Raw genomic sequence first — 14,752 nt, 5'->3', positions numbered from 1 at the left:
TGTTGTGGGGTGGGGGGAGGGGGGAGGGACAGCATTAGGAGATACATCTAATGCTAAATGACGAGTTAATGGGTGCAGGAAATCAACATGGCACATGGATACATATGTAACAAACCTGCACATTGTGCACATGTACCCTAAAACCCTGAAGTATAATAAAAAAAAAAAAAAAAAAAAAAAAAAATAAAGTTAACCATTACAAGGGGACTACCTGATTCCCAAAAAAAAAAAAAAAAAAAAGAAGTACTATGGTGGGTAAAATGCTATCAAATAGCACCACATGCTACAGAGAAAGCTTTTGTTGAGAGGCTAAGTCAATCAATATGACAAACTTTATTGTCGTGGCCTCATCCAGCCCAACCTTCAGCAACCACCACCCTCATCAGCCAACAGCCATCAACACTGAGGGGAAACCCTCCACAGCAAAAAGATTACACTCTCTTTGGTAATACAGTATTTTTAAATTAATGTATACATATATATATATTTTTTAGACATAATGCTACTGCATACTTAATAGATATAATTTTCCCTTAAAATAAACCAGGACTTCTGAAAGAAATGGCTTGGGCAGGGATGTCCAAAGTGAGCCTGAAACACCTCAACATATCACATAGCCAGGAATCTATCTATCAAAGACTATGAGGGTCATTTCAAAAGGACTCAGAAATCTTGAAGAGGTTTCCATGGGAAAAGGCGAGAAAGTCAGCTTTGAGATAAGAATTATAATGGATTGAACCCATCAAATATGTTCAAATCCATAATTTCAAAATGAAAGGAACAGGGGAAAAAAAACTCCTAATTTGTCACCTTCTGAGGATGACAGAGAATCAATTCATTATCTTGAGAACTGGGTAAATAAAAGGAAAGAACCAAGCACTTATCCTGCTTTCCTAAATGAACTATACTATTTGGTAACTAAATAGTGAGTAAGTGAGGACATTATCTTATAAAATTTTACCAGCTAAAAATTGAAAACAAAATGACAGAATTTACTATCACCATACTGCAACCCCCTAGTGAATGACTGGATATAGGCACAGAATGCACAAATTAAAAAAGAATGAAACCCAGACATCGTGACATCATGTGCTTCCTAGTGTATGAAAGAACATAACGCAAACAATATAGTCTTGCCAAAAGGACAGAACCTGAATCCGACCGCACTTCAGGTTCCAGCTGCCAATTTGCAGGAAATTCAGAGGACAGAGGAGCAAGTTGAACTGCAACATGAGGGTACAATCAGCAAAATCCAGACGGTTGAAAAGCACAGTTCAAAGGTCAGGGCTTTTGAATAGATAAATTGTAGGGAAAAGAAAATGACGAAAAAAAAAAGAAAATGATGAAGGAGGAATCTTTAGATTAAGACTTAAAAGACTATATATCAAGTTTTTAAAATGGCAAGACCAATCTAGAGTCTAGAGGTATACACCTGAGTGATTACCACTACAAAGAAAGGCAAGGAAATGAGTATTACAAAAGTCAGGAGAGTGGTTACTTTGAGAGGGAGGAGGGGTGTTGTGACTGGGATGGGGCACATAGAGAAGTCTGAGGAGGTTGGGAAAGTTCTACTTTTTGACATGGAAGGTGGTTACATGGTGTTCGCTATGTCATAAATCACTTAACTCCCTGAATCTGCTTTTTCACTTAACTATTTGGTATGTTTTTCTGTTTTATAATACACATCGTTTTTTTTTTTTAAAGGATAACGTGACCAGTAATGCTAGAGACAGGGAGAGCCAGAGATGGATCAAATTTGCTTCTTCAAAAGAGGTTCAGACTCTCCGTTTAAGATTCTGGCATCAGAGTTAGGCACAGTGGCTCGTGCCTGTAATCAATCCCAGCACTTTGGGAGGCTGAGGCGGGGGGATCACTTGAGGTCAGGAGTTCGAGACCAGCCTGGCCAACATGATGAAACTCCGTTTCTACTAAAAACATAAAAATTAGCCAGGCATGGTGGCGCAGGCCTGTAATCCCAGCTACTTGGGAGGCTGAGGCAGGAGAATCGCTTGAACCTGGGAGGTAGAGGTTACAGTGAGCTGAGATCATGCCATTGTACTCCAACCTGGGTGACAAAGTCAGACTCCATCCCCCCCAAAAAAAAAAAAAAAAATTCTGGCATCAGGTCTAAACAATACTCCTTTCTCTTAGCAAAATGCGTCCATAGCCATTAAAATGATCAATTTAGCAAGGCACATTAAACAGAACAATTCCCTTTCACAGCAGCGTATTTCCTTAATATGCTTTAGCTGCCAAAATTATGAGATCACAGGAGGAGACATTCTCAGCCAAAAGCCCATGAGGAAAAGCGGGTAAATGTTTAAATGACACAGTTCAGGAATTAATTTGTGTTTATGTAAAATAATTTTAATTAATAAAGCTTTCCAAACAATGTTTCAGTCTACAGCCAATAGAGAGGAAAATAAAAGTAGCATGGTTCTCCAAGCTGTCTACCTGACATGTGCAAGACTGCTTACAAATTAATTACAGACCATCTTCCCTTATTTCAGGGGCAGCAGTACTCCCATTTGTGCTTATGCCTAACCTTTTCAACCTATTTTGGGCTACCATTAAAAACTGTTCCAAACCAATAATCACATTTTAAAGTTAAAAATCATAACTAAGGACAAGAAATCATATTAAAAAGTATTCCAAAGCCTTGTTTCACACATAACCTACTTTTGGAAACTAAAGGAGGGAATGTAAAGTACTTAATTCACCTTTCACGTTTTTTGTTTGTTTATCTTTATGAAAAGGACTTTCTTAACCAGGGTCCACTGGACAGAACACACGTTCTGCCATTAGCTTGGAAACAAACAATTGCAAAAACTCTTTTACCACCCGTGACATATCCCATTTTATCTGCATAACTTTGGCATCTTACGTCACTGTCTTCTACAGTCTGTGCCAGCAGTTTCAGTTTTTTCTCTCCTTTTGGGGCGAGGGGAAATTCATGTGGTCAAATGGCATTACAGAATTATTGAAAAGTCACTTTACTTTCCCTAAAAGCTTCCAACACAGAACATGTCAACTGTCAATAAGCACATGCACAAACACACTCACAGAAAAGACTGTAATCCCAGCACTTTGGGAGGCCAAGGCAGGCGGATCACTTGAGGTCAGGAGTTCGAGACCAGCCTGGCCAACATGGTGAAACCCCGTCTCTATTAAAAATACAAAAATTAGCCAGGTGTGGTAGCAGATGCCTGTAATCCCAGTTACTCGGGAGGCTGAGGCAGGAGAATCGCTTGAACCCAGGAGGCGGAGGTTACAGTGAGCCGAGATCATGCCACTGCACTCCAGCCTGGGTGACAGAGCGAGACTCTTACTCAAAAAAAAAAAAAAAAAAAAAAAAAAAAACAGGCCAGGGGCTGAGTGCAGTGACTCACGCTGGTAATCCCAACACTGCAGTACAACCTTTTGATTTAAGGACTTGTTGAAAGGATTATCTGTAATTAAACTTAAACGTAGTAAATTACTGTAAAATCCAACAGACAGTCAAAACTGCTACAACTTTCTGCTTTTCAAGCCTCTATACATATACCCACACGCTTTTGAAAGCAGTAGGTGAGTCTTACCGGCCTGTGTGCACACAACACCCTGGGAGCTTACCATGACCGTGCAGTCCTCTGAACCGCTGGCAATGACCTGATCGTTATGTGGGCACCAGTCTATGTCCAGCACTGGTCCTGTGTGGCCACATACGGTAGGGTAGGATTTGTCAATTCGACCAGTCTGAAAGAAGAGAGAAACAAACCTATTATGTAACATCAACACCACAGACGTTATACATTTTCTTAGGCCCATTTCTCCTTTATTACCTCCACCCAAAACTCTCAATTTTCTAGATATGATGACTTCGTATAGTCAATATCAACTTTCACTTCTAGAAAAAGCCACTACCAAGGACATGCCATCAAATTACAAGAATTCAAATCCCTAGAACCAAAAAGACGTAATCAACTGCACTAGCAGACATAGCAAAAGAGAATATGAAAGTCTTTTTACCAAAATACAATTCTAAATAGCCAAATTGTAAATTAAAAGGATGTTCCATGGCTTTTTAAAAAAAACCCTAAACCTTGGTATTATTCAAAATGTTAATACAGTAAGACAATATCCTCAAATATATAAATTACCACTTCTGGAAATGAATGGCACTATTAAAATGTAAAGGTCGGGCGCAGTGGCTCACGCCTATAATCCCAGCACTTTGGGGGGCTGAGGCGGGTGGATCATGAGGTCAGGAGATCCTGGCCAACATAGTGAAACCCCACCTCTACTAAAAATACAAAAATTAGCTGGTCGTGGTGGTGTGCACCTGTAGTCCCAGCTACTCGGGAGGCTGAGGCAGGAGAATAGCTTGAACCCGGTAGGCAGAGGTTGCAGTGAGCCGAGATTGCGCCACTACACTCCAGTCTGGCGACAGAGTGAGACTCTGTCTCAAAAAGAAAGAAACAAGAAAAAAGAAAAAAAAAGGAAAATTTAAAAAGTTAAAGTTAAAAAATAAAAAGAAAAGCTTTAGCTATCATTAGGGTCTAAAGAGCCTACTACATTTTAATGTCTCAGTCTCTCTGCTATCCTCAATCAACAGAGAAATGCCAGCCAGACAATCTAGTTAACACCAACTTAGACCTCACCCATTAGCCAGTTCCACATCTGATTAAGAATAAAATGCTTAATGTTGGTCATAAATAGCTACCACAATTTGCTCATGTCACACATTTGAATCTAGCAAGCCAACCAGGGTTATCGGACCAATTTTGTGTCAACTAAGACAACTGCTATTGTTAACAACGGGTGCATGAAAGTGGTTTCCTTTTTAAAACAGCTTAATGCCAGTCCACGCTGAAGCTGTGTATGCTCTAAGAGCAGGTGCACAGAAAGGAATCACTGCAACATATGGCTTAATCTATTTTTTGTTGTTTTTGCTCTTATATGGCAAATCATCCCAACACTGGAGCGGGCTTCTTAGCAATTTTTCAAGAACAGAAATTTCTACGATTTCTCCAATTTGACTTGACTGTGCAAATCTCCAAGGAAGCAGAACACTAATGTGTAAAGACCACAGGCTCTGGAATCAGACAGGTAAGCGTTCAAATCCAGGCTCTACTGATTAAACAGGTGACTTTAGACAAGTCATGTAATCTCTCTAAGCTTCAGCTCATTCGTCATCTGTAAAATAGTTAACAATGATACTTAACTCCCACAATTACCGTAAGGATTAAATGAGAGAACACTTTTAGATAAATCACAATTCAGTATTATAATTATCTGTAAAATATGTAAAAAATGTAACCACAGTATCTGGAATAAAATATCCAATAAAAGCTGTCACATTATTAGTTCTTCTAGTACAATAATTTACTCCATCATTAAGAATTAACAAATATGTGTTGTGAACTTTTATGGACCAGACATTGTGCTGAGTGCTGGAGATACAGACGTGAACAAGGCAGTCCTGTCCTGGATAAATGTGGAGCTCAGTGAGAGGAGAGACATTTAAACAGCCAATTCTGGTGCCACATAGGAACACAGAAGGAAGACATTCAAGCAGGTTTGTGGGGTCACAGTCTCTGGAGAGGTTTTCTTCTGGGAAAGGTAAGCTCTAAGTTGAGGCCTGAAGATGGCCCTGTTTACAGACCTAAGGCCTAGGTTTCTTCACGTTCCTCCACTTTCCCTTGCAACCCAGTTTGGATCTTCCAAAACGCATCACCAAAAAAGGACTTCAAAAAAGGAAATTCCAATGAACACCATATCATATAGAATCTGGGTGTCACAGGAAGGAGCCACACAGTTCATTTACAGGCAGCGAAGCATAAATGGTTGAGAACCAGACTGCCCAGAGTGTAGTCATGGTTCTGCCATCTTCTAGCTGTGAAGTCCTAGCCAAATTACTCTATCCCTCAACCTCAGTTCCTCATCTATAAAACTAGAATGTTTAACTGTTTATTCCTTAAGAGCTGATGTGAGGACTTAATGAGACAATCAAGGTAAAGAACTTGGTACTGTCCCAGCACTTGAAGTACTCAATAAACATTACCCAAAATTTAACAAATGCTGGAATCTACCACATTTCTGATAGTGTCTCTCCTTAAAGAATGACCAGCTACTAAGTCTAAGCCACGTGGTTTTGCTTATCTTATTGCATTATCACAAAAATCATGCAGGCAAGATGGAGATTTCACTTGCATCCTTGAGTTACTACCCCAGGTAATATTATTGCTTAAGCTGATGGTACTGGGATCACAGGTGTTCATCCCATTTTACATAATTATTTAATAACTGTTATATAATTATTAAACTATAGACATAGTAACTCTTTCGAATGTGTGCTCTCTCCTTCCTTTCTCTCTCTCTCTCTCTCTTGTTCTTGTCTCATGTTGCCTCGGCTGGAATGCTGTGGCCATTCACAGGCACAATCATAGCTCACTGAAGCCTTGAACTCCTGGCCTCAAGAGATCCTCCTGCCTCAGCCTCCTACATAGCTGGAACTATAGGTGTGTGCCACCATGCGTGGCTTGAATGTGTGATATTTCATAACTTAAAACATCCTAAGGCTGGAAGGCCAGAATGAAGTTTGACACACATTTAAATAGACAAACCAAAAGGAGAGAATTAAAAGAATGGAACAGAGGCAAAAATTAAAGAGATAATGGCTGAGAATTTTTCAGGTTCAATTAAATGCATAAGTCTTTAGATTTAAGAGGCGCAAATCCCACCTCCAGCAGTATGAGTGAAGACAAATTCTTATCTATTCATATCCTAGTGCAATTTAGAACACCTAAAACAAAGAGAAGATTCCAGGAGCAACAACAGAGAAAGGACAGATTACCTACTGACAGAGTAATTAGACTGACTGTGAGCAGACTTCTCAGAAGCAATCAGAGAAACAAAGAAATGGAAAATATCTTGGAAATGCTAAGAAAAACCACCACCCTTGTATTCCATACCCAGAAAAACTATCATTCAAAAATGATAGTGACATTGTAGACAAAAAGAGACAGAATTTACCATGGGTAAACCCTTGTTCAAAAAATTAAATTCTTAGATCTGTCTCAAAGAACTGCTGTATTAATTTTGAAGAATTAAGTTTAAGGACTCATTTCAGGAAAAGAAAGTAAAGTAGAAAAACAGACTGGTATAGCAAAACAACAGTGAGCAAATAAATAAATAAAGCAAATACAAACAGGTACTATGTAAAACAGTACCAATAATACCTACTTGGATTACAGATTTTAAAAAGACAGAAATAAAATATTAGACAACAATACCATTTAAGGTAAAAGGCATATGATCAGACTTAAAAATTGACTAATTTTAGACTTTAAATAAAGATGTCCAAATGCAGAGTAAATACTAAAAGGAAAGAGAGAGAATGTATAATTTCTGGGGTGGGTGGGGGTGGAGGTGTACTAGAACAGCTAGAATTTAAAAACTGGCTCAATCCAATAGAAAGAGAAAATAAAAAGAAAAAAAAGACCAAAGAAAGTATGAATGCAACTCATGAAAAGCAGAGACAAATTTTTTAAGAAAAGAAAAAGCATGAAAACTAGGAAGCACAAAGATGGTGGAAATAAAACCAACTATAAATCATGATTTGCAGTAAATGCAAGATTAAGCTCACTAGATAAAAGAAAAGGCCTCTCAGATTAGATTAAATCCAGCTACAAAACATATTTTAAAAAAAAATGGCACTAAAAGGCAAATAAAGGAGGAGGACATATTAAAAAGTATACCTGGTAGTTAATACCAGAACAAACAGACTTTAAGGTGAAATGCACTATTAGAGATTAATGTCACTACCTGACATCTAAAGAAACAATTCACTGGAAAGTTATATTGCCACTATAAACTGTAATTCATCTAACCATACAATTTCAAAATAATTAAGGCAAACGTTGACAGAACTTGAGGAAGAAAATGACAAAGTCGTAATCTTAAGAGATTTCAACAAAGATTTAAGAAATTAAACAGACAAAATTAATATGAATACAGAAGATTTTATAAAAATTAACTTTGATCTAATGAATATATATAACCTTGCACCTAACATTTAAAAATACACTTTTTTCAAACATACATTAAACATTAATTTGTTTTAAATTATCAATTAGGAGACCACAAAGCAAATCTCAAAAAATACCAAGGAGTCAATAGCAGGTAGAGCATGTTCTGAGTATAATGCAATACAATTAAAAATTAATAGAAAAATAAACCAAAAATCTCCAGTACATTTGAAAATATTTTAATTTACTAAATAATTCAGTTTTTTAAAAATCATAACGGATAACAGAATAAAAGTTAAAACTGAGCGATACACAACATATCCAAATGTGCAAGATACAACTAAAACAGATATTAGTGAAAAATGGACAGTCTTAAATGCATATAGTAGAAAAGACTGAAAATTAATGCATTGAGTTGCTACCTTTAGAAGTTAGAAAATGAACAGAGTACATCCAAAGAATGTAAAATTATTAGAAAAGACGCCAGGCGCAGTGGCTCATGCCTGTAATCCCAGCATTTTGGGAGGCCAAGGCAGGCGGAACATGAGGTTAGGAGTTCGGAACCAGCCTGGCCAACATAGTGAAACCCCGTCTCTACTAAAAATACAAAAACTTAGCCAGGCGTGGTAGCAGGTGCCTGTAATTCCAGCTACTCAGGAGGCTGAGGCAGGAGAATTGCTTGAACCTGGGAGGTAGAGGTTGCAGTGAGCTGAGATCGCAGCATTGCACTCCAGCCTGAGCAACAGTGCAAGACTCTGTCTCAAAAAAAAAAAAAGGAAGAAAAGAAGTCAGTGGAAAAAAAATCAATAACAAAATCAACTAAACTGGATAGATCAGGAAAAGAGATAAGGCACAAACGAATACCAATAATTTTAAAAGGCACATAACTTACAAATAAAGTAGAAATTTACAGAGTATGAAAATACTAGGAATAACATTTGACAATATATAAAAAATTGAATACTCTAGGTGAAATACACAATCTCATAGAAGTAAAAGTAACATCAAAAGATTTTCAAGAATAAATAAATGTAAATTAGATCCATAACCATAAAAGATCAGTAGTATAACTCTACCCATCACCACCCCCCAATAAATCAATCAATCAGCAAACACCAAAAAACACTAGGCCCAGATGGTTTTACAGGTGAGTGTCACCAAATATTCAACGAAGAGATCATTTCAAACAAACCTTACCAGAGAACAGAAAAAAGAAAAGTGCCACTGAATTCATCATATAAGGAGTGTAACACCTTGACACAAAGGACAGTATAAGGGAGAAAAATTGAAGCCTGTATGACTTATAAATACTGATGCAAAGCTCCTCACAAACAGCAACAAAAGCAAACCAAATTCAGCAGTGTGAGTTGTTCTTTAAAAATGTAAATGAACAGACAAGTTACAAAGTGCAAGAAGAGGTATGCAACATACACACCCAACAAAATCAACAACCAAACAGAACGATGGGCAAATTACACGAGCAGAGAACTCACAGCGAAGAAAATCTGAAGACGCAATAGATGTGTGAAAAGATACTTCAATCTCACTGATAATTAGAGAACTGCAAATTAAAACAACATGGTCACATTTTATACTCATTAAAACTGGTGAAAATTTAAAAGTCTAAATATAAGGAAAGAGGAACTCATAAACTGCTTACAGAACACCTTGTTACAATTCCTTTCAAGAGCAATTTGGTAACAGGTAGAGGTCAGGATGTCCAGCCCAGCAATGCCACTTCTAGGTGGTCTGAGTGAGAGTGATGCTCCCATATTTTGTACAACAGGAATATTTATTGCCTCACTGTTGGAAATAGTGGCAAAAGCAGAAGCAATTTCACTGTCCTTCAGTATGGGAATACATATTTACATAAAAGTTTAAGAGACACAAAATAAAAGTACATGTTACAGATAAACATATATGTAATAAAAATATGATACATATTTGAAGAAAAGATTACCTCTGGGGAAGGAGAAAATAAATAAGAATGGTATTTTACCTGTATCTGTTATGCTTTATTACTTTTTTCAAAAAGGGGAGATATGAAACAAATATGGCAAAACATTAACATCTGTTTAATCCTGTGAGTACATGTGTGTCCTATTATTTTATTTGATACATCTCTTATTTTGAAAAAAAGAATTTAAAATATAATAAAGTTAAGAAATACACCAATGCATTGTTACTAAATTTGCATTAAAATTTTTTTTTACTCCCAAGGGAAAAAAGCTTTTCTACCTGAATTGTTTTGTTTTACATCAGGGTCTTTGCATTCCTAGGCTCTGCTCAGGAAACCACATTTGGCATCCTTGATGGCCAAGTATAGTACTGACCTCTGAACTTCCAAGAACACCAAATGATTTTTTCCAATCTGGGCTAAGAAGTGCTTTTGTTCAAACACAAAGCAATTTTGAGGGGAATCTGGAAGTACTAGCACTAGTTGTTCTTAATTACATACTAAGAAGCTTCTTACTTAAATGACTTCTTTTTGGAAGTTAAAATTAAATAACCCTGGCTAAAAGTTAATAACTATTCACCAGTATTCTTCAGTCAAGATATTTGAGAATAATAATAAGCATTACTGCCATTCCCAGCTCAGCCCCAATAAATCCACAGCCTGAAAGTACTAGAGCTCAACATTTTCTCTGGAACCTGAATGTCACTGAAAGAGCAACTGCCACCTATTTCCGTCCTTTCTATCAAAACAAATAATAACAATGGCTAACACTTTTTAAGTACTTAAATTACAAGCTAGGAACTGTCTGAAGACCTTGATAACTTTGTCCTCATGACAACCTTTAAGATGTGGGAACTTTATTACCCTATTTTCCAAATAAAGAAACTGAGGCACAGAGAAAGTCAAGAAGCAAAGATCTAAAATATCACTGACCAACCATACTAGATTTGGATAGGGAAAGAAAATTTCCACTATGCCATGGTCGTAAAAAAAAAAAAAAAAAGGCACACAAGTAATGTTAAAAATGATTGGCAATTGGCCATCAGAAACACAGAGTTAATAAAAAATGATATTCTACAAGCAGCTGCTTCCTCTGGTTGTGATGTCATCATAAATCCTTAAATAAAACAGAGAAAGTAGTATTCTACTGTAGCACAAGAGAAAATCAATTGACTAACTATCTGACAGTGACAAAAGAACAAAAATGTGAAGAGAGTATGGGGGTAGACGGCATTTTAAAGGTACACTGATTATTTGGCATGCTGGATGTTCATAAACACACAGTCAGTATCAGCTATCCTGCTCTCAAGGGCTTATACCTCTAAGTATCTTCTTACTCATAATCAAATTAAAACAAAAGCACAACATATTTCACCAAATCAGCATACGTTATTAAAAATGCAAAGCTGGGCACTTACAAACTGCTGAGGGCTCCAGCAGTTCATGGAGATTAAAGGAAACCATACTAATAACGGCCTTATATGGTAAAGATGAGGAAACATCATTCTGAAAGACATTTTGCACTAGGATCTAATGAGAACACAATTCTCATTCGTCTGCACAACACATACTCATTTATCATGTAGTGAATAAACCAAAGAATCCATGTATAATTAGCTAGATTGTGAGGGGCCATTCAGAAAGACATCCACCACATGTCATGGTGACAACACAGTTTACCTGAACCTCTAAGCAGCAAATTTAAATGAATGCAGAGGCTGAAAGGAAGATGTACAAGAATTAAAGCCAGCTTTTAGATATCTTTTTAAACTAAAAAATGAATTATTTAAGAAACTCCCACCAATCTTCTAAGGCTTAGAGATAGAAAAACTTCACTTTACTAACAGATCAGTCCACTATTTCACTAGGGATAAATCACCTCTGTTGCTTAATCTAGAATATTACTACTTTTCTGGCATGGAATTGAAGTTTAGCTGAAAATGTAATAGCCATTTAGACTCCTTGCTTTAAATAAATTTTGATTCATTGATTACTTACTAGTCCCAATCACATGCCATAGGATAGCTTTTATTATACCTTTCTAGCTAAAACTCCAAATGATTGGGATTACTAGCATGTCAACCCAACAAGTGGCAAAAATGGCCAGCACCAAGTTTTCCAAAGGCTCTGGTCCAGAGCCAGTTCATAAACTTGTGGGACATTGGTGAAATAGGTCAGGACACTGGCCTACAGGCATCATTATCTGAAAGAGCCAGTACAGCCTGCCCAGAGCCAAGCAACATGAGACGAAAGGAAAACTCAGCTTCCAAAGCATGTATACAGCTGGCACAAGGGAGAGGTGTAATGGCACAATTTCCACGTGGCTGGCCAGAGCTAAGGGTGATGTCTTTGAGCATGTTCCAGCCAGCAACCTTCACCGTGGCAGAAACCGTCCCAGATACAAGCACTATCATTTGTTTTGGGGAAAACACTTAAAAATCTTGAAGTAGCTAAAACACAGCCGAGTTCCTGGAGACTGATACTTCAACTAAACCCACAGAGTTAGGCAACATTTCCTCCAATGGGCATTTTGCGGGGAGAAGGTGAATGAAAATCAAAATGTAAGCGTAAGTAAAAATATAACCTTATCAAATTGCTCTAAAAAGGAAAGTTCATAACTTAAATAACTTAGCAAAAAACATTCCTCTTTAGGCACACTAAATGCAACATAAACCTTAAGAAATCCGGCGAAACCCTGTCCCTACAAACAAATATAAAAATTAGCCAGATGTAGTGGTGCGCACCTGTAGTTCCAGCTACTTGGGAGGCTGAGGTGGGAGGATCACCTGAGCCCAGGAGGTCAAGGCTGCAGTGAGCTATGATCGCGCCACTGCACTGTAGCCTGGGTGACAGAGTGAGACCCTGTTTCAAAAAAATAATAAGGCCAAGCGCACTGGCTCACGCCTGTAATCTCAGCACTTTGGGAGGCTGAGGTGGGTGGATCACTTGAGGTCAGGAGTTCGAGACCAGCCTGGCCAACATGATGAAACTCCATCTTTACCAAAATTACAAAAATTAGCTGTGCATGATGGTGTGTGCCTATAGTCCCAGCTACTCAGGAGGCTGAGGCACAAGAATCGCTTGAACCTGGGAGGCAGAGGTTTCAGTGAGCCAAGATCACGCCACTGTACTCCAGCCTGGGTGACAGTGAGACTCTGTCTCAATAATAATAATAACAATTTAATTAAAATTAAAAAAAGAAAAAAGAAGAAATGATATTTCTTAGTTGTAAGGGCATTTCCAATCAATCTTACTGGAAAATCACAACAGCTTCCACTTATTAACAACGTATCCCCCAACTTTTTTTTTTTTTTTTTTTTTTTTTTTCAGAGTCTCACTGTGTCACCCAGGCTGGAGTGCAGTGCTGCAATCTCAGCTCACTGCATGCAACCTCCGTCTCCCAGGTACAGGCGATTCTCCCGCCTCAGCCTCCTGAGAAGCTGGGATTACAGGCACACACCACCATGCCCAGCTAATTTTTGTATTTTTTTTTCACCATGTTGGCCAGGCTGGTCTCAAACTCCTGACCTCAGGTGATCCGCCTACCTCAGCCTCCCAACGTGCTGAGATTACAGGTGTGAGCCACCGTGCCCAGCCCAGTATACTTATTTATCAATCTCAAGTCTCCTTCTAAAAAGGAATCCACATTTAAGAAGTACACTCATCCTACATATTGAGGGCAGTACTGAGTACAATTAAAAAAACTGTTAATGTACACAAACATGTACAGACAATTTCTGACAGATGTGTCTCAATAAAGTTCTGTGCTGGGATGTGTTTTTAAAGCAGCTAGTGGTGTATTACCCATGTACCGCAGCCATGTTCACCTTCCCAAACTCTCAAAATTCAACATTGGGAATTTTGCTTCCAATATGTCCTACATATTACAAAAGATCATTCAGAATGACTGTTTCTTCATGTAAGAATGATTCCTCACATAATTATTTCTGACCCACATATTGGTTTGCAGTTGAAGACACTACCAATTGGTGTTAAAATGGATCAATCTAAGCTGGGCACGGTGGCTCACACCTGTAATCCCAGCACTTTGGGAGGCCGAGGCAGGTGGATCACCTGAGGTCAGGAGTTTGAGACCAGCCTGGCCAACACGGTGAAACTTCATCTCTACTAAAAATACAGGCCGGGCATGGTGGCTCACACTTGTAATCCCAGCACTTTGGGAAACCAAGGCAGGAGGATAGGTCAGGAGTTCGAGACCAGCCTGATCAACATGGTGAAATCTCGTCTCTACTAAAAATACAAAAATTAGCCAGGTGTGGTGGCACATGCCTGTAATCCCGGCTACTCCGGAGGGCTGAGGCAGGAGAATTGCTTGAGCCCGGGAGACGGAGGTTGCAGTGAGCTGAGAGCGTACCACTACACTCCAGCCTGGGCGACAGAGTGAGACTCTGTCTCAGGAAAAAAAAAAAAAATTAGCCAGACATGGTGTTGGGCACCTGTAATCCCAGCTACTTGGGAGGCTGAGGTGGGAGAATCACTTGAACCCGGGAGGCGGAGGTTGCAGTGAGCTGAGATCGCACCACTGCACTCCAGCCTGGACAAGAGAGCAAGACTCCGTCTCTGAAAAAACAAAAAAGATGGATCAATCTGATAATCACTAGTTCCTGCAAGAAAGGAAATGTAATATTTTGTTAAAGTCACACAACGCTTTACCCAGCAGGCTTACTCTCTCTCATAACTAATGTATGTTTTCACAAAGTAATAAATTCTCATGGTGATAAAAAGTGACACACATTCATTCGAGTGATAAGTCAAATAAAATATT

The 14,752-nt window shown here is 38.3% G+C and overlaps 1 protein-coding gene across 5 annotated transcripts in view; it reads right to left on the bottom strand.

The window, feature by feature from the left end:
* CORO1C (coronin 1C) overlaps positions 1 to 14,752 on the bottom strand; it is an 85,574-nt gene that overhangs the window by 27,907 nt on the left and 42,915 nt on the right. For all 5 annotated transcript variants that reach the window (XM_032168776.2, XM_058424972.1, XM_032168777.2 and 2 more), the window contains exon 3: positions 3,613 to 3,735. In XM_032168776.2, coding sequence (XP_032024667.1) covers positions 3,613 to 3,735 — 123 coding nt within the window. The remainder of the gene's footprint in view (positions 1 to 3,612; positions 3,736 to 14,752) is intronic.

This window comes from Hylobates moloch, unplaced genomic scaffold (assembly GCF_009828535.3).
Source record: "Hylobates moloch isolate HMO894 unplaced genomic scaffold, HMol_V3 SCAFFOLD_12, whole genome shotgun sequence".
Classification (NCBI taxonomy): domain Eukaryota; kingdom Metazoa; phylum Chordata; class Mammalia; order Primates; family Hylobatidae; genus Hylobates; species Hylobates moloch.
Note: the sequence above shows the minus strand (reverse complement) of the source record. Positions and strands in the feature narration are given on the sequence as shown.